Source organism: Mesoplodon densirostris, chromosome 2, assembly GCF_025265405.1.
Source record: "Mesoplodon densirostris isolate mMesDen1 chromosome 2, mMesDen1 primary haplotype, whole genome shotgun sequence".
NCBI classification, from domain to species: domain Eukaryota; kingdom Metazoa; phylum Chordata; class Mammalia; order Artiodactyla; family Ziphiidae; genus Mesoplodon; species Mesoplodon densirostris.
The window spans coordinates 147,606,437-147,627,605 of record NC_082662.1 but is presented as its reverse complement, the minus strand read 5'-3'; the positions used below and the strand labels follow the sequence as shown (position 1 = coordinate 147,627,605).

The 21,169-nt window shown below is 43.5% G+C and overlaps 1 protein-coding gene across 3 annotated transcripts in view; it reads left to right on the top strand.

The window, feature by feature from the left end:
- The window catches only part of PTPN14 (protein tyrosine phosphatase non-receptor type 14), a 175,809-nt gene extending 162,328 nt beyond the window's left edge, over positions 1-13,481 (top strand). For all 3 annotated transcript variants that reach the window (XM_060091121.1, XM_060091122.1, XM_060091123.1), the window contains 2 exons: positions 374-537; positions 5,219-13,481. In XM_060091121.1, coding sequence (XP_059947104.1) covers positions 374-537; positions 5,219-5,347 — 293 coding nt within the window. In that variant the 3' untranslated portion in view covers positions 5,348-13,481. The remainder of the gene's footprint in view (positions 1-373; positions 538-5,218) is intronic.
- The last annotated feature ends 7,688 nt before the right edge of the window (positions 13,482-21,169 follow it).

Sequence of the window (21,169 nt, the reverse complement as noted above, 5' to 3'; positions counted from 1 at the left end):
GACAGGCGGGCATTTCAAGGGGACCTAGCTGGTGTCTGATCCCAGTCTGTTAATAGTAGGAATTGCTGTAAGTAATGTCGAGAATCATCTGCTTGGGGGACTTTGGGATTTGCAGAGGGGAAGGCAGAATTTAATTTTTAAAAAAGAACTATTTAATTTAAAGAACAAATTCTCCCATGGACTAATTGACTCCCAGCTGGTCCTTTCTGGATCCAGGACTGTAGAGTGGGTACCAGCCAAATAATTAGTGTCTTGTAAGTACTCTAAATTATTGTCACTTAAAAAAAAAAATTCACAGTCAGTTTTTTTTCCCCTCACTTGTATGCAAAGCGATGCAGGACATCAGTGACAAGATTTGCATTTTGTCTTGCAGCCTACTTGGAGGAGATCCAGTCGGTCCGTCGCCATACCAACAGCATGCTGGAAAGCACCAAGAACCAGCACCCCCCGATAGTGGTCCACTGCAGTGCTGGGGTGGGAAGGACCGGCGTGGTCATCCTTTCTGAGCTGATGATCTACTGCCTGGAGCATAATGAAGTAAGTCATTCTGGGCTTCTGAATCCTCCACCTTGGGGACCAATCTACACCACGGCCAAACCTTCACTTGTGTCCTTCTATTTCCACTGTTTAATTTCCTCTCTCCTGACGAGAGTTTTCCAGACCCATGATTCCTAGTTGGACTCTGACATTTACAACCTTCCTGATCTTTTGCCTTTCACTGCTCTGTGTAGAGACCCAGATAATATAGAAAAAGAGTTGAAACTGTGAGAAAGGCAACATTTAGAAAATCTGATCTTCGCTGGCATCAACTTCCATAAGTCTGCAGTGTTTCGTAGAAGGTCTGGTTTTATTGTGGGTAATTTTCCACAGTGGGTTATTGGGTCGCATATAGTATAGATGTGTCTTGCATTTCTGGGATGTGTTTTGGCCTAACTCCTACATGAAAATATGTGTACTTTAAAAACATTTTTCATTCTTTAGTGGGGAGTTTTATTGAGGGGGCTCTTTGCTCTTGTCTAGACTGGCAGTGGTGTGTAGCAGAGCCAGGTAGATAATCCGAGGGCACAGACGTGGCCTGCCTTCGCTGAGGCTGGAGGCCCAGCTTTTCTCCCATAGACGCGGGCTGCGGCTGAATTTGTGCCCACACGGTGTGTGGCATTCCCTTCTTGCTGTAGGTCAGGGAGTTACACCGAGGGGCTTTTGATTTTGTAGAGATGAGACAAATAGCAATCAAAGGCTAAAGAACAATTCTTCTGCCTTCTATTCTCACAGGGAGCTTTAGGGGTTTTAGATGGCTTTCACTTTCTTTTTCTTAGGTTCTTTAATCACCGCTAGCAGCACATGTCCCGTTCCTGTTTTACAGATGAGGATGCTGAGGTCCAGAAACAATCTAGTGGCTTGTCCAGTGCCAGGTGGCTCTTAAGCAGTGGTGCCAAGGTTTGAAGTGAGGTCTTTCACCTCCTGGCCCTGAGTTATTTCCTGTCTTCACTCTGCCTCCAAATGCCAAGTGTCATTTGATTCTTGTTCAATTTACAAATTGTACAGCTTGGAGAATCAAAGGAAACTTCTGAAGTGGTTTGATAGTTTTAAAATCAGGAAATGTTATAATCATGTTCTGTGAAGGAATTTATATAACAATATATGTATTTACTCAATGGTTTGAAGATCAGATTAAATATTGCCCCATGGAGTTTGTTATATTCAAACTTCTCGGAAAACAATAAATGCCAAGTTTAAATATGTTCAAAGGATTTTTAAGTTCCCTGCCTATAAAAGGTTAATTTTGGAAACTTTCAGTCTGTACATATGAATGTTTGTGCTGCTAAAAAGTAGAAGAGGAGTTATATCACATGTGGCCTATTGTTCAAACAAACAAACAAACAAACATTCTATTGGGGAACAAAATGCCCATCATGGAATCACTTGAGTCTACATAACAGAAATCTCATCATCTATGAGTTTTTATCATTTTGTCTCACATGAGATTTCTTGATTGTTTGCTTCTCTGTCACTACTAGAAGTCTCTAGGAGTTTCTAGTAGAGTGAATAGCTCGCCACTAAGTCCCAGATCCGCTCACTGCTGGGAAGATGGACGAAGATGCAGTGGAATCTGGGTACATGTGGCTCAAGCATAGCCGAGCTCCACTGGCAGCGCCAGTGGGTTCCTGGGGAGGAAGAAGGGTCTCATCATCCCCTCCCCACTTAGAGATCTTTCCCTCATGTCAATTTCTTCGCCACATTCCCCTTCTTTTCTGCATTCCCCATGTGCTCTTCCTCTGTCCCCCCTTTCTCCTTTTCAACTTGAGAAGCTGTTTTGTCAGTCTGGTCTGACATGAAGGATTGCCGTGTTCTGAGAGCCCTTTGGAGACCCATCAAAGGCTGAGCCTCAGTAACACGATGACATGAAGGCTCATCGATCACCAGATGTCACTGGCCCAGTGGAACATAACAGATGTCAGAGCCAGCGTGGTACAGAGTAAGGGGTTCAGCCACTAGGGCCTTGAGTGGACTTGGTGAGGGCTCAGGGTGATTAAATTCTCTATGGTGTATCCAGACATAGCAGATTTCCTCAATGCCCAGTTGCATGCCAGAACATTTACTGGAATGTGGTCAGTCCAAAAAGGACTTCTGTTCCCATTGATATTCAAAGATAGCAAGATGACTCATATTTTTCACTTCCCTTCCCCTAGCACATGTAGCCAGCCTTATCTGTCCCATTTCCCATAATTGCTATTGGTAGACGGCTAGGGAGAAAAAAGGTTTCTACTTGTTCTGCTTCAGACCTGGCTTGTAAAATTCAAACCCTTATTTTAGAAGAGGAGTGGAACCGTTTCTTTGTTTTTTAAACAAAAGATTTTGCTAAATCAATAGAAAGTTGGTTGTCCCATTTTTCTCCTGTCTAAACTTTCCCGTCTTCTTTCCATGGCTTCTGGATTTAGGATACTTTATATTTTAGTCTATAATCCATAGAGTTTTAATTTTGTCAGTGAAATGCCTTTTCTTTTTCCTGGAGCAAAGATGCTTAACCGTGAAGTCGGGTAGCTGCGAGGGGATTCTCCTGGGCTGCCCTGAGAAGCTTCTTTGTGCCCTGTTGTTTTTGGTCACTGAATGTTAGCTGTAACATTTTAATGCCCATACATTTGTTTTCAGAACGTACCAGTTTCATGGTTTGTGATACTCTCTCTTGGCCACCTGTCCCAGATTAGCTATATTACAAAAGGTCAGGTTCTCACTAGCCAAAGAGCAAGATGTCTTGATCTTGCTGCTTTTCTGAATTGGTTATCCCTCCTTCATAGAGTAGGGGGGGGCGATGGGAGGATGTCTTTTAAGCAAGATGGGGCAAGCATCAGCTGCCTCCGGATTCCTTGGGGTAGGGACAGTGGGCAGCAGAGCCTGTGGAAGTGCATCTTCAAGGCAAGCTGAAGGATTCTTTCATTGAGGACCGGGGGGAACTTTGTCTTGTCTCCAAACTGCCCTATATCAGCTAGTATACTGTCCTTGAGTCAGCCTGAGGGGCTGAGTCTTACAGGCTATTGAGATGGTCATGACCATGATCATAGTGGTGGTGGCAGAGATGGAAGTGGAGGAGATGGTAGAGGTAAAGGAGATGGTGGTGGGAGAGGAGGTGGTGGTGGTTGTGATGATAACGAGAATGAAAATATTATAATAACCACAGCTAACGTGTATGTAGTGTTTACCATGTGCCAACACTATTTCAAGAGCCTTACAGCTCGTAGCCTTCACAATGACCCTACGAGAGAGGTTCTGTTATACCCTCATCTAACAAAGAGAAACTGAGGCACAGGGAGATGACCCCTTAGCTTCTGTGTGACCCTGCCTCTCTTGTCAAAGCCTTTGATGGGTATGAGGTAGGAGCAGCCTTATTCTATCCTTATATTCAGTGCCCAACACAGGGTAATGCTTATCATGCATTAGGTTAAGTTCATTATTAGGTGCTCTGTGTTGTGTATCATGATGTCAGTCACTTTGGAGTAGAGTTTAGGCACAGACCCACTAGTTACCATCAGAAGCTTATGGTCTAGACTGTTATTTTGACTAATAGTTTAAGGATCCACATGCCTTTTTCTCTTTGTGTGTTACCAGGGACTTGTCCCTTTTAAATCTGTGGTATTACTTAACTAGTTTTGGAGAAGAGCGACTAAACAGGATGGCATGTATGGTATTGTAGCTACACAAAGTTTGGAAATAGCTGAAATGACTTTTGAAAGTAAAGTAAGAAAAGACATACAGCTGAGTTTTTATTATTTTATTTCTGATGCTTGCTCAGTCCTTGGTAACTTCGTGGGTGTGGTCGTTTGCCTGGATTAAGGGCTCCCAGAGCATGGGGAAGTATACCAAGGCCATGATGGCACATTGACTCCATGGTGCTTCTGCCTTGGCTGGTCCAGGAGGATGAAAGTGACACAAGTGAGGGGACACCACGGCACTAATGATCTGTTGTATTAATTCCTTTCCATTGCAGATCTTCAAAGAATTTACACATTGGCAATCTCATTTAATACTCAAGATATCGTTAGTTAAAGACTTTTACGCCAAACATGCATGACTGGTGTCCAGAGGTTGTGCTTTGATGTTTTAAAGGTTTACACGTATATTATCTCACTTGGTTATGCCTGCGATCCTGTGGGGTAGCAGGATGGGCATGAGTGTTCTTATTTCATTAATATTAATGAGACAGTGAGTAGTCTTTATTAAAGAGCCTACTATGTGCCAGACACTGTGTTAAATGCTTTACATGTATTTCTTCATTTGATCCTCTGAGGAGGGTACTGTTTATCACCCTGCGTTATTGCCGAGGGAATGTCACTAACTTGGCCAAGGCCATGCTGCCATTGGAGGAAAGCATCATTATCCTTATTTTACAGATGAAGAAACGAAGACCCAGAAAGGGCTTAAATCCTACCATTGGGCCATGGTAGGGTTAAGAGTACCAATCGGGTTTAACTCCAGCCTGTTTTCTCTAGTGGACTGGTCTGTAGTTAAAATATCACACCAGTGGTACATGACGACCAGCTTCTCCAGTTACTGTTGGGGTCTTTCACTGGGATAACCTAGAGGGGGCTGTCTTTGGCTTTCTCCTGGACCTGCACAGGGGCAGCGAGTGAATGCTTCCTGGATGAGGGAATGAGAAAGGAGCCAAGGGAAGCGCCCCCATCCCCATCCCCCCATCTCAGGATCTTCTTCTCTTTTCTTGCAGAAGGTGGAAGTACCCATGATGCTGAGGCTCCTCAGGGAGCAAAGGATGTTCATGATCCAGACCATCGCTCAGTACAAGTTTGTCTACCAGGTCCTCATCCAGTTCCTCCAAAACTCCAGACTCATTTAACCCCCCGCTTCAGCTCCTGGAAGAGGCACTCAGCTCCATCTTACAGATGGGGAAGCACCTCCAGACAACATCTGCTCCCCCAGCAGGGTGCGGATGGCCGGAGCAGGCAGGTCACGGGCTCCCTGAAGACAGGAGCCAAGATCATTCACAAACATCATGTATTATTTTATATGAGATAATTTATTTTTCCCCCCTTTGGAATAACTTTTGTGAATCATCGTAATGCAGTTTTCACAATAATATAGTACTTTTCATCTGAACCACATTTTGACTGATCTGCATTGTAATAGGTCAGTAGGGAGGGTTGCCTGGTGGATTATTTGGGGGACAGAGGCATAAGGGAACACATCTCTAGTGAAGTTGCAGCCAGATTTGTAACCAGCCCTGAAATTTGTCGGCCTAATTGCTCACGTCCAAATCAAAGATGGCAAGAAAATGAGTTCATCCTAAAATATAAAGATAAGGGCTAAGACCCTTTCCTGAAGGAGAAGAACAACACTCTTTTCTTATATTTGGGGGCTCCTGCGGCTTGATGGGCAGTTCCTTCCCTTTCCCTTTTTTGCCCTCTCCCTCAGTAGTCTCTTTTTTCCTCCCAGGCTTGAGTTAAAGACAGGAACAGCTAGAGGAAATGCTCCCTTTCCAATGCAGCGATTGCCATTGCCCGGGAAGAATGAGGACTCTGTGTTGTATCTTTCTCAACCACTCCTTATTCTAGGCTCCGGAGCCTGTTCCCCTGCTGGAGACTGCACCCTTGATATTTGCTGCTTCTCCCTGTTGGCTCAGTGGACCCTAGTCTGGTGGCCTTCGAGGCCCTGGGCCAGACCGTCTGTGCAGCTAGGCTTCTTGCCTGATTGAGAGAAGATAACAGACCAGTGTGGAAGAGAGAGGAGACGGGGGATCTGAAGGTCAAGGTGCTGGGTGGCATGGAAAGGTTATAAAGGGAAAGGTTGGGAAAGCTGATGTATGGGGGCTCTTCGGCACTCAGGTGGCAGGGGCCCTGCCAGGAGCCACCCCAAGTGTTATCCCCACTGTGCTGCTAGCATCTCCAGCCTTTGGCCTGCAGGAGCAGAACTAAGCCCACCCAGGACCTTGCAGTCCAAATCTTGGCCCACCTGCTGAAAGATGGTAAGATTTGTGCTGCTTTCCTTTTCTCCATACAGCCCACTCTGGTCAGTTGTGGTATTAACCCTACCCTCAGTTTGAAGCTCAGTCCTTAGTTCGTCTCCTTCTGTGCCTTCGTTGGTCACTGTCCTTCTGAATTTTGTAGGTTAGTACATAATAAATCATGTTCTGCACATTTTCCCTCTTGCTGACTTCTGGGGAATTTTTCCCTCTACTGTCTAGTTTTTCTTGATGCAAATTTTAATTGTGGCTTTGTTCTTAAAATTGACTTTTGCGGGTGTTCCATGATGCCTTCTTCCACTGCTCCCTTTTTTTTTTTTTCCTCCTGAGGTGCAAATGCAAAGAAAGAATGGCATCCAATCGACCAGAAAGAGTGCGTCTTTGTGGCTTCCGGTCACCACAACAGGCAGGTGTGGAAGCAGATTCCTGATGAACTACTTTGGAGTTTGAATCAACTTGGTTTCACATCTGGCCAGGTGTTATAGTGGTGGTTCTCTGTATTTGGACTCAGTATCTGGCGATGGAGGGCCTCCTACCTTCTCTTCCAAGGTCTAAAGAATCAGTCAAGGAGTAGAACTTCAGCTGAGCGCCATAGATTCTGGAATTTTGCTGTGTGATCTGAAAAAGAAAACCACTAGTGTGATGTGTATTTTCAGTGGATCAGAGCTCGTAACCCTCACTAGGAGACACTCAGAAATGGATCATCAGCAAGCAAAGAGGTATTGTTTCCTTTTCCTTAGGGACTATCTATCCTTGGGATACTCTGCTGTTAGGGATGTTTTAACAGTTGGTCTGTCGTTACTGGTTTATTGTTTGAGGAACCACATCGGTATTTCTCTTTCGTCTCTCAGGCCCCAATGTGGGCAGTGTTAAAATGTCTCGTGTGGGCAGCGTGTAGATCTGCTGTCTCTGAGCTCATCACTCACGGCCCTCCTTTCAACTCATCCACTGTTGCCACTTGGTGCTCTGGGAATATTCATGAACGCACAAAATGCACAGAAGTAGGTTCAGTATCTAATTTCCTAGCCAAAGTTTGTATTGAAACTCAAAGGAAAACATTTAAAAGTGATTCCCCATGTTTTGTATTTAAAAACAAATGCTTTTGGCCCTTGAGCCCATTTTGCCTTCCTTTTCACATCTCCAGTAAATGCCAACCTATCTCCTGTTAAATTAGCAGCAGCCATTTGAAGTCCTGTCAGTGGCATCTGCATAATAATTGCCCAGAGATGCTTTATATCTGGGAAGCAAGCCAAGGAATAAACCTTGAAGCAAAGTGTATTAAATTAGTTATCTAGTTAGAGCTTTTGGAGTGAGTTCCTGACCATGTATCAAGTCTGAAGCTGGAGCTATCGGGGTCTGTTGCTGCAGTTTCGACTTGAAGGGAGAAAATCAGAAATGGAGGGGAAAAAAAAAAGATAACATCTTACAACAAAGCCATCCAACACTTTCAGGCCTCTGGTTTTGAAGTTTTTCCAGTGGAAATGTTTTGTTTCTTTCATCCACTCCCATTTGGATATATTGACCCAGTGTTCATCCTTGTTTACTGGGGTCCCTGAACCAGGGGGGCTGAGTTTGACATCTTCATCCTTGAGCTGAGCTGAGCCTGCTTGAAAAGCCGAACCGTATCCTGTTGTGCTTTACTGGCTTCCTTGGGCTTTAAGGGGACACCACCTTTTGGTCTCATTTACATTTATACACCACTTTCCCTGGATAGGAAGTAAAGGAGGATTTGGCAGCTTTAGGCAGGGATGTCAGACGTGGTATGTTCTGAGTAATAAACTTCCGAGAACCCTAACTAGAGAGAATTTTACTTCTACAACTTTTGTGGTCCTAGATTGAGAAGAACTATTTTTGGACTGTAATTAGTCAGTTATTGTTTGCCTCCGAGTCCCACGGCCATCTCTGGCCCCTCCCCCCGTCGGCCTGGAGAGGGTCTTGGTGGGCTCCGCTGGGTGACATCCTGTGGGCCTTGCCCACTGGCTTGCCCAGGACTCACTTAACCTTTATCCTGCCTACACTCAGCTTCTGTAGTTCTGTTAGAAACACCAGTGGGTACAGTAAATCAGCACTTTTATCCAACTGCCTACCTTTCTTATCTTTTCCAGCTTAATATAGGTTGACCCTTATGAAATTTCCAATATTTGGATCATATTTTACTTAGAAGAACAGAAAGTTCACATGGATCAACCTAACAGTTTGTTTCTCCTCCCCGATTAGTATGGATCCCAGTGCACCATGTCATTTCTCAAGTGCTAATGAACACGAAAGCATGTACAGTGGGCAGCTTGGCTCTTTTTGTGAACTCATTGCCTTGCTACGGCAACCCTTGCCTCACTTGAGTGGGCCATCTCCTGGGGCTTGGAGTCACTCTTTGCAGGGTGTGCTTTGGATTCTCATAGGCAGGGTTGGCCATCAGGCACATGACTATGGGGTTTTCAGCTGCCATCCTTTCTTGATGTACCGTCTGTATTAGCTGACCTCGGCCCAGTGGTTATGGAACACAATATGTGGGCCCGAGGTGTCCAGAGTCACAAAGCAGAATGTGCTTTTGAAACTCTCTTCCCCACTTCCAGTGGTGCGTGGGATGGAGAAAGTGGGTATAGTTATTGATTTTCTTTGGGGGGTAGATCTGTCAATCACTTGAGGTCAGGGGGTGGGCAAATGCAGGGACCTTCTAAGATGTGTCCCAGGGAGCTTAGACTCAAGGGTTGGGGATTGAGGCAGAGCCATATTAGTGTTAATCTACCCTTCATTCCTCCTTCGTGTCGGGAGTAACTGTCAGGATCCCAGAGTAAGAAATTTCCAGAAGCACCAAGTAATTACTGTTGGGCTCTTAAGGTGGCTCTTTGTGGGAATACAGTGTCCTCTTGTTTTACCAAAGATACTTCTGCAACTGTTTTATTTTATTGCCTATGGATTTTATCAGACACTCATCATGCTCTTACTTAGTGATTTCTTTTTGTGAGCCAAGTAACAACTCATTTAGCAATGATTCCAAATGGAGAAATTTGGGGTTTTCATGGAGACTGCAAAAATTTTCCATTGGTCTAGAGCTTTACGGTGACAAATTAGTTGGCCCTATAGGGTTGAAATAATCCTACTCGGCCCTATAGGGTGGAAATCTCTAGGATGTTAAATTATGTTTGATACTTCCCGTGAACTCTGAGCAAGCAAGCACAGTGGTTCTTGTCTTTGCCTCAGCTTCTAAGACATTTGGGGCAAAAGACCTTACTGATGCATCTATTGAAAGTAACAGCAACATGCCTGGGAGAAATGGACAGGTATATCCAATCAAATTCTGCCAACTCATATGTGTTGCCCCCAAAATTGCTGTTCTTCATGGGGTCCTAAGAACTCGATGGCCTGCTTGCCCAACACTCAACGTTTATCCTGCCTGCTCTCAGCTTTTGCATTTCTGTTAGAAACTCAGATGCGTGAGTGTTTTTATCCAACTTACTACCTTATTTTTTTTCCAGCTTAAAATAGCTATGTCTTCTTCCTCAAGGCCAAACTAAAAGGTTCTCTATTAAATGTCCATGAGCCTGGCACTGAATATCTGGCATTAATCGATTTCACAGGACTGCATAATTTATTGTTGCTTGGTGCAGTAGAAAGGAGGATGTGCATCAGTTCCTACTGTTTGGAGCTTTGATCAGCCTTCTCATTTAAAAAATAAATTCAAGGAACTTTTCGTTTTAAGACAGGAGGGCAAAAGCTGATGGGCAGCCTGAACATGAGAACGCATCTATCTAGAAAGTCACTGTTCCTTCTGCCATTCTTTGGGCCATCAAGATCATTCTTTCCGAAAAATGCCATAAGCTTGCCCAGAGAAGAGCTATAAATGGGAAGAGGAAGAGGAAGGCTTTTCAGACCAGCCTTGGAGTTTCTTTCAAAAAGTTCTTGATTCACAATTTTCTGAACTCGGGGATGTCTCTCCTACTCCCTCCCTTTCTATAAGGCCAGAGGGATGGAGATGAGGTGGTGATCCTGGGAAAGACCACGCTGTAGTGGGGAGATCTGTTTCACCCTCACACAGTTTTTTTTTTTTTTTTTTTTTTGGCTGCGTTGGGTCTTCGTTGCTGTGTGCAGACTTTCTCTAGTTGCGGTGAGCTGGGGCTACTGTTAGTTGCGTGCACAGGTTTCTCATTGCGGTGGCTTCTCGTTGCAGAGCACGGGCTCTAGGCGCACGGGCTTCAGTAGTTGTGGCTCGCGGGCTCTAGAGCGCAGGCTTAGTAGTTGTGGTGCACAGGCTTAGTTGCCCCATGGCATATGGGATCTTCTTGGACCAGGGCTCGAATCCATGTCCCCTGCATTGGCAGGTGGATTCTCAACCATGGCGCCACCAGGGAAGTCCGTACCCTCGCTCGTAGTTTTAAATCGTGTCCTCACTGTTGCAGTGGAGCTTGACGAATGTTCTGGATTCTGATGCCTGCCTAGATTTGCTGCTCAGAAAGACCACCTCCCCTCACTTGCTGGTGGCCCTCCCTTTCCTTGCAACCTTATTAGCAGAAGATTTGCTCAAACACACGGCTCTGGAGTTAGCTATCACAGCTCCTGTGCATCTTTTTTTTTTCGCAGTACGCGGGCCTCTCACTGTTGTGGCCTCTCCCGTTGCGGAGCACAGGCTCGGGACGCGCAGGCTCAGCAGCCATGGCTCACGGGCCCAGCTGCTCCGCAGCATGTGGGATCTTCCCGGACCGGGGCACGAACCCGTGTCCCCTGCATCGGCAGGTGGACTCTCAACCACTGCGCCACCAGGGAAGCCCCTCCTGTGCATCTTGATGCGCCTCTCCTCCGGCCCGGTGGTGCTGCAGAGCGGATCCCCCTTCCCAGCACATCGTGTTTCTAATCAGGGCATAAGAAGCAGGTAGACGTCAATATATCAGTAGTAACGGCAGTTCGTTGTCTCACTTGATGACACAGGTGGGACTGCTTTGTGATGTCACCCTCTTCCAAGAGCACCCCATTCACTTAGGGCTATGCCGGCCTTTTCTTGTTTTTCATTTGCTTTATGGATCAGCTCTCGACAGCACACCTCTTCTTTCCTTTCCCTACCCTTTTAGCAACCCCTACAAAGCAGCTGAATCTAGTCATAGGTAATCACTCTTAAATCTCTCCAAATAATGTAATTCGAAAATCTAATTTTAATCCTGAAAAGCCTATATAGTTTCAAAAAATAAACTTTGGCATTTATGTAGTTTCAAGGAATGAAATCTGGCAAAGGGAAATCACCATAATGAAAATAACTAGGTGCTGTCGGCAACCAGGAAGCTGTCTTTACCCCTATCTCCCCTTGGCGATGGGCACTGTCAGTACTAGGAGTGGGAGACAAGCTGGATCGATGGTCCGTCCTGTTTAGGACAAAGGTTGCACCACTCCCTCAGGCTTCAAGGCGCACTGACATGGAGCCACAGCGGCTGCGTTTGGCATCATGATACGTGTAGTCGGATTAATTCGTTTCTAGCCTTCTCCAGCTGACTCTGTTCCCTTCACCGTCACCTCTACGCAGCCTGGCCAATCTGGTGAAATGGGTGCAGCTCTGGGCTCCGCAGGGACATTTATACGTTACCTTGTGATCCGCTCTCCACTGTCTAGGGAGGGGCAGGACATGCTATTCATCCAGTCTGCAATGTGTCCTATTTTTAATTCCTCACCTCCTCCTTCAGGGAAACACAGAGGCTGCTTCACCTGACACAGGTTTTGGGAAAAAGCTGAAAACATTAGATTGGGGTCTTTTTGTGCCTTAGGGTGGAACTAGCTTGCTAACATCTCAGGAACCCTGCTCTGCATTGAGCTCAGCTGGCTCTCAGAGCAGAGGTGCTTGGTGTTCTCAGCATTTCTCAGGGGGCCTCCCACCTCCCTGAACTGTGTGTAGTGTTAGCTAATAAATACCTTCAGCTTAGAACTGAGAGCTGTCATTCAGAGCCATTTTTTCCCCCAACTTGGAATACCGTAAAATGTTATTGCAACTTCCTTTGACTGAACTTTCTTGCCAGTTTGAAATCTTAACAATCTATTAACCTTATCCTTTCAAAAGTAAGGTTCCTCTTCACCAGAGATGCTTTCCTGTGTATGTCCTTTGTTCCTTCAATAGTCAGCTAACTTGCTTGAGGACATGTAAATGGGGAAAAAAAGGTTTACATATGCAGATGACTATTAGATAACCTTAAGTAATTTGTGTTACATCAAGTAACATGCTGATCTATTTTGTTTCACTGGACTATTGTTGTGAGACTTAATTCAGTATTTTGATGCTTTCCTTGGTCTGTGTTTTATAAAATGTTGTGAATTGTTTTATCATTCAAACCAACTGACATTTAATAGGTCTCATTTCGAACGTACAGACAAGTCCCTCATGTAGAAACCAGTTTGTTCTTAAGGGTCTTAGGTCAGCCCACAGAAGCCTTCTGATGTCCAACAACACGGCTGAAGAGCAGGGCGGTGTCAGCCAGATCTGGCTGGCATGGGCTGACCTGGACATTTAACCACCTATCATATTGTTGCTGTGAGAAATGCATTCCAGATAGGGGCTTGGGATCCTGATAACACATTCTTCTCCCCGTGGTGGGCACTTGCTACCTTGCAAGATGGAGGCCCAGTCTCTTCACTACAAACTAATTGTAAGGGGAGAGAGGGAGTGAGACATTTATAGGACGTTCCCTAAGTTGGGGAGTGATTGATTAATATTCACATGTCAACTTTACTTTGGTATAGACTCCCTCTCAATTTAATAATATTAAAAGCCTTAAATGAAATTATGCATGCTATTCTATGTGCTTTTTTATATCAGTAAATAAGCTTTTGCTTGCCAGTTTTATACACAATTAAGAGGTGTATGAAACTGACTTTTGACAGTATTTTTGCACTGTTTCCTATCTGTTTTTATAAAGTCTTTAGCTATTGGTCCTAGTTGTGTATTGTTTATGTTCTCACTGCCCTTGTTATTAAAATGTTTCATATGTGCCTTTACAAATGTGAGATCTTTATTCTAACCTTTTTTGTAAAAGATATCTATTGACTTCCAAATGCAATAAACTTTTTTTTTTTCCAGAGAAAACAGCTGAATCTTTTCTGTCCTATGTATGTTTGCATTCATTGAAAGCATCTTCTCTCTTAGGATTATTTTCATAGGCAAACGTATCTGGGAAGATCTGCCTTTTCACTTCTTCAAAGCCCATTTATTTCTACCCACTTTTCATTCCTGTATAATTGGATCACACTGAAGAATCAGTTTGAAATTTCCAGAAGTCATCATAGTTAGGAAAAAGCTGAAAGGGGTGATTGTTAGGTAAATGGAGCGAAGAACCTAGAAGTGGAGCTTACTCACAGCTGCAGTGACAACCCTTATTAAATGCCAAGTCCCCCCGCAGCTGTCATTTATTCAGAGCCCGAACTGCTGGCCCAGAAGAGCCAAGCAGCAGGCTGCTATAGAAGACCTAAATCGTTGCTTTTGTCTTTCAACTTTATCAACAGCACAACTCATCTCTAGCTTTAAAGGTGGCTGCCCTGCCCCATATTTTCAGCCACTCAATTGCCACAGACACATGTGGTGAACCCCGGGTGATGAGGGTGGATACTTTACGTCCCTTTGATGAGTAGCAGGGCATTATAACCACTAAAGTGAGGAACCCACTTTCAGCCCTGTCACTGTACAAGGAGTCATTCGCCTACAGAGGTCCCGGCTTGTTTCACATCATGAAAATGAGGATACTGTAAACCACACTGGGTGAAAGGAGATGACAAGCAAATTTTACTAAACACATAGATCGTGCTGTACCTAAGCTGACTGTGGCAATAAAACAATGATAGTTTTTAAAAGAAAAACTACATCAAGTGTGGGGAAAAAAAGATGATAGGAGAGCCCAGCAAGATGGCAGAGTAGAAAGACTCTGAGCTTACCTCCTCTCACGAGCACACCCAAACCGCAAGTATCTGCAGAACAACCATTGATGAATAAGATCAGAACATACCAGAAAAGATCTTCTACAACTAAAGACATAAATAAGGAACCACAATGTGAAGGGTAGGAGGGGCAGACTCGCGATATAATCGAGTCCGATACCCGCCCCGGGTGGGGTGACCCACAAATTGGAGAATAATTATACTGCAGAGGTTCTCCCACAGGAGTGAGGGGTGTGAGCCCCACATCAGGCTCCCCAGCCCAGGGGTCCTGCATTGGGAAGATGAGCCCCCAGAGCATCTGGCTTTGAAGGCCAGTGGGGCTTAATTTCTGGAGGCCCACAGGGCTGGGGGCAATAGTGACTTCACTTTTAAAGGGCACACACAAAATCTCTCACACATTGGGACCCAGGACAAAAGCAGTAATTTGATAGGAGCCTGGGCCAAACCTACCTGCTGGTCTTGGAGAGGCTCCTGGAGAGGCTCCTGGAGAGGCAGGGGTGGCTGTGACTCACGCTTGGGACCTAGACACTGGTAGCAGCCATAGCGAGGTGTATTCTACTGTGTGGACACTGGGGCTCGTACCATCATGGTATCCTACATCTAGCTCATTAGTGCCAAAACCTGGCCCCAGCCAACAGCCTGTAGGGGCCAGTGCTGGGATGCTTCAGGCCAAACAACTAACTGGGCAGGGACACAGCCCTATCCATCAGTAGAGAGGCTGCCTAAAAGCTTCCTGAGGCCACAGCTACCTCTAGACATGCCTTTAGACAGGGCCCTGCCCACCAGAGGGGAAGGACCCACTTCCACCCCAACAGTGGACAGGCACCAGCCCTGCCTAGCCTGTAGACCAGCCATGCGCTAACCTCTAAACCAGCCTTACCCACCAGAGGGCAGACACCAGACATAAGAAAACCACAATCCTGCAGCCTGCAGACCAAGCCTGCCCAAAAGAGGCCAGACCCTACCCTGGGACCAGCTGGGCCCTGGCACTGCCCACTAGCAGGGCAACACAAGCTTTGGGACACCCCAGACCCCATACCTAACTGTGTCAGTAACTGGTCTCCACCTCTGCCCCACCCACCCCAAACAGCAATCTGACACCAGCTCTAGGATCCCTGGGCCCTGCAGCCAAACTCCAGGACCAGCCCTGCCTGCCAGTAGTTCAGCACTGAATCCAGGACATGGCTTCACCCACCAGTGGGCAGGCAAGACCCTGACTCTGCCCATCAGGGTACCAGCACTAGCCTGGGCTGCCTAAGGTTCTGCAGCCAGCTGCCTCGCAAGCAAGCCCTGCTAACCAGCAGCCAGCAGCATCCACACAAGGCAGGGCTTGGCAACCAATCGGGATAGGGACCAACCAAGCCTACCAGACCATCCACATAGCCAGCCTGCCCCAACAGAAGGACCCACACAGCCCTCTTAGGGGGAAACCCTAGAGTATATAGCTTGGGTGACAAGAGGGGAGTGTGTTGCTGGGACACATAGGACATCTGCTACAGAGGGCCACTTCTCCAAGGTCAAGAAACATAACTAATCTACCACATACGTAAAAATACACATAGCAACTTAGACAAAAAGAGTTGGGAGAGGAACATGCTCTAGACAAAAGAACAAGATAAAAACGCCAGAAGAAGAACTAAGTGAAATGGAGATAGGCAATCTACCAGAGAAAGAGGTCAGAGTAATGATCATAAAGATGATCAAAGAACTCAGGAGAAGAATGGATGCACAGAGCAAGCAGTTCCAAGTTTTTAACAAAGAATTAGAAAATATGAAGAATAACCAGAGATGAAGAATACAATAACTGAAATGAAAAATACACTAGAAGAAATCAATAGACTACAACACGATACAGAGGAACAAATCAGTGAGTTGGAAGACAGAATGGTGGACATCATTGCCACTGAACAGAAAAAAAAATAATGAAGAGAAATGACATTTTAAGAGACTTCTGGGACAACATCAAGCACACTAATGTTTACATTATAGGGGAGTGTCCCAGAAGAAGAGAGAAAGGGCCCAAGAAAATATATGAAGAGATAACAGTTGGAAACTTCCCTAACCTGGTAAAGGAAACAGCCACCCAAGTCCAGGAAGTGCAGCGAGTCCCATACAGGATTAACCCAAAGAGGAACACACACACCAAGACACACTATAATCAAAATGACAAAAATTAAAGATAAAGACAGAATATTAAAAGCAGCAAGGGAAATAACAAATAACACAGAAGGGAATCTCCATAAGGCTATCAGCTGATTTTTCAGCAGAAACTGCAGGCCAGAAGGGAGTGGCACAAGATATTTTAGATGATGAAAGGGAAAAACCTTCAACCAAGAATACGCAGCCAGGCTCTCCTTCAGATCTGATGGAGAGATCAAAAGCTTTATAGACAAGAAAAAGCTAAGAGAGTTCAGCACCACTAAATCACTTTTACAACAAACGTTAAAGGAACTTCTCTAGGTTAAAAAGGAAAGGCCACAACTAGAAACAAGGAAATTACAAAATGAAAAAGCTCACTGGTAAAGGCAAACATACAGTAAAAGTAGGAAATCACCCACACAGAAAGCTAGTAGGGAAGTTAAAAGACAAAAGTAGTAAAATCACCTAGATCCACAATAAGCAGTTAAGGGATACACAAACAATTAGATAAAAAATATGATATCAAAAACAGTAATTGTGAGGGGAGGAGAGTGTGTGTTTGTGTGTGTATATATATATATATATATATATATATATATATATATATATATATATATATATATACTGCTAGATAAAAACCTCATTGTAACCACAAACCAAAATTCTTTAATAGATACACACAAAAATGAAGACAAACATAACACTAAAGATAGTCACCAAATCACGAGAACAAAAGAAGAAAAAAAAGACCTGCAAAAACAAATTCAAAACAATTAACAAAATGGCCAATAAGAACATACATATTGATAATTACCTTAAATGTAAACAGACTAAATGCTCCAACCAAAAGACACAGAGTGGCTGAATGGATACAAAAACAAGATCCATATATTAGCATATGCTGCCTACAAGAGACTCACTTCAAATCTAGAGACACACACAGACTAAAAGTGAGGGGATAGAAAAAGGTATTCCATGCGAAAGAAATCAAAAGAGAGCCGGAGTAGTAAACTTATTATCAGACACAATAGACTTTAAAATAAAGACTGTTGGGCTTCCCTGGTGGCGCAGTGGTTGAGAGTCCACCTGCCGATGCAGGGGACATGGGTTCGTGCCCCGGTCCGGGAAGATCCCACATGCCGCGGAGCAGCTGGGCCCGTGAGCCATGGCCGCTGAGCCTGCGTGTCCGGAGCCTGTGCTCCGCAACAGGAGAGGCCACAACAGTGAGAGGCCCGCGTATCGAAAAAAAAAAAACTGTTAAGAGACAAAGAAGGACACTACATAATGATCAAGGGATTGATCCAAGAACTAGATATAATAGTTGTAAATATACTGGGTTGGCCAAAATGTTCCACTGGGTTTTTCTGTAACATCTTACAGAAAAACTCAAATGAACATTTTGGCCAACCCAATATATGCACGCAACACAGGAGCACCTAAAATATAGAAGGCAAATATGAATGGACATAAAATGAGAAATCAACAGTAACACAATAATAGGAAGGGATTTTTAACACCCCACTTATATCAATGGACAGATCATCCAGACAGAAAATCAACAAGGAAACACAGACCTTAAATAACACATTAGGGCTTCCCTGGTGGTGCAGTGGTTGAGAGTCCACCTGCTGATGTAGGGGACATGGGTTCGTGCCCCAGTCCAGGAAGGTCCCACATGCTGCAGAGCAGCTGGGCCCGTGAGCCACGGCTGCTGAGGCTGCGTGTCCAGAGCCTGTGCAACGGCTCCCTCCGCAACGGGAGAGGCCACAATAGTGAGAGGCCCGCGTACCACAAAAACAAAAAATAATAACACATTAGACAAAATGGATTAACTGGTATGTATAGAGCACTCCATTCAAAACCAGTAGAATACACATTCTTTTCAAGTGCACATGGAACATTCCCCAGGACAGATCACATGCTAGGCCACAAAACAAGCCTCGGTATATTTAAGAAAACTGAAATCATATCAAGCCCCTTTTCTGACCCCAATGCTATGAGACTAGAAATCAACTACAAGAAAAAAATTGAAAAAACACAAACACATGGAGGCTGAACAATATGCTACTTAAGAACTATTGGATCTCTGAAGAAATAAAAAAGGATAACAAAAAGTACCTAGAGACAAATGAAAATGAAAACATGACGATCCAAAATCTATGGGACGCAGCAAAAGCAAAAAGCAAAAGGGAAGTTTATAGGGATACAAGTTTACCTCAGGAAACAAGAAAAATCTCAAACGACCTAACTTGATGCCTAAGGCAACTAGAGATAGAAGAACAAGCAAAACCCAAAATTAGTAAAAGAAAAAAAATCATAAAGATCAAAGCAGAAATAAATTAAATACAGATGTAAAAAATAGAAAAAAATCAATGAAACAAAAAGCTGGTTCTTTGAAAAGATAAATGAAAGTGATAAACCTTTAGCCAGACTCATCAAGAAAAAAAAGAAGGCCCAAATCAATGAAATCAGAAATGAAAAAGGAGAAGTTATAATCAACACCACAGAAATACAAAGGATCATAAGAGACTACTATGAGCAACTACATGGCAATAAGATGGACAACCTAGAAGAAATGGACAAATTCTTAGAAAGGTACAACACCACAAGACTGAACTAGGAAGAAATAGAAAATATGAACAGACCAATTACCAGTAATGAAATTGAATCAGTAGTTTTAAAACTCCCAACAAACAGAAGTCCAGGACCAGATGGCTTCACAGGTGAATTATACCAAACATTTAGAGAAGAATTAACACCTATCCTTCTGAAACTATTCCAAAAAACTGCAGAGGAAGGAATACTTCCAAACTCATTCTAGGAGGCCAGCATCACCCAGATACCAAAACCAAAGACATCACAAAAAAGAAAATTACAGGCCAATATCACTGATGAACATAGATGCAAAAATCCTCAACAATATATTAGCACACTAAATCCAACAATACATTAAAAAGATCGTACACCATGATCAAGTGGTATTTATTGATATCTCAGGGATGCAAGGATTTTTCAATATCCATAAGTCAATCAATGTGATACACCACATTAACAAAGTGAATAAAAACCATATGATCATCTCAATAGATGCAGAAAAAGCTTTTGATAAAATTCAACATCCATTTATGATAAAAACTCTCCAGAAAGTGGGTACAGAGGGAACCTACCTCAACATAGTAAAGGCTTTAAATGATAAACCCATAGCTAATATCATACTCAATGGTGAAAAACTGAAAGCATTTCCTCTAACATCAAGAACAAGACAAAGGTGCCCACTCTCGCCACTTTTATTCAACATAGTTTTGAAGTCCCAGCCACAGCAATCAGAGAAGGAAAACAAATAAAAGGAATCCAAATTGGAAAAGAAGAAGTAAAACTGTCACTGTCTGCAGATGACATGATACTATACATAGAAAATCCTAAAGACACCACCAGAAAATTACTAGAGCTCATCAATGAATTTGGGAAAGTAGCAGGATACAAAATTAATACACAGAAATCTGTTGCATTTCTATACACTAACAATGAACTAGCAAAAACAGAATTAAGGAAACAATCCCATTTACCATCACATCAAAAATAATAAAATACCTAGGAATAAATCTACTTAAGGAGGCAAAAGACCTGTACTCTGAAAAGTATGAGATGCAGATGAGTGAAACTGAAGACAACAGAAACAGATGGAAAGATATACCTTGTTCTTGGATTGGAAAAATCAATATTGTTAAAATGACCATACTACCCAAGGCAATCTACAGATTCAATGCAATTCCCATCAAATTACCAATGACATTTTTCACAGAACTAGAACAAATAATTTTAAAATTTGTATAGAAACAAAAAAGACCCCAGATTGCCAAAACAATCTTAAGAAGAACAGAGCTCAAGGAATCATGCTCCCTGACTTTAGACTATACTACAAAGCTACAGTAATCAAAACAGTATGGTACCGGCACAAAAACATATAGAGATCAATGGTACATGATAGAAAGCCCAGAAATAAACCCACACACTTTTGGTCAATTAAGAGGCAAGAATATGCAATGGAGAAAGACAGTCTCTTCAATAAGTGGTGCTTGGAAAACTGGACAGCTACATGTAAGAGATGAAACTAGGACATTCTTTAACACCATATACAAAAATAAACTCAAAATGGATTAAAGACCTAAATGTAAGGCCAGATACTATAAAAATCCTAGAGGAAAACATAGGCAGAACACCCTTTTACATAAATCACAGGCATATTTTTTTGGATCATCTCCTAAAGGAAATAAAAGCAAAAATAAACAGATGGGACCTAATTAAACTTAGAAGCTTTCTACACAGTAAAGGCAACCACTGATAAAACAAAATGACAACCTACTGAATGGAATAAAACATTTGCAAATGTTATGACCAATAAGGGATTAATATCCAACATATATAAACAGCTCATACAACTCAACATCAAAAAAAAAACCCTATTAAAAAATGGGCAGAAGAGCTGGCTTTTTTCCCAAAGGAAATGCAGATGGCCAACAGGCACATGAAAAGATGCTCATCATCACTAATCATCAGGGAAATGCAAATCAAAACTACACTGAGATATCGCCTCACACCTGTCAGAAATGGCTATTATCAAAAATAACACAAATAACAAATGCTGGCGAGGATGCAGAG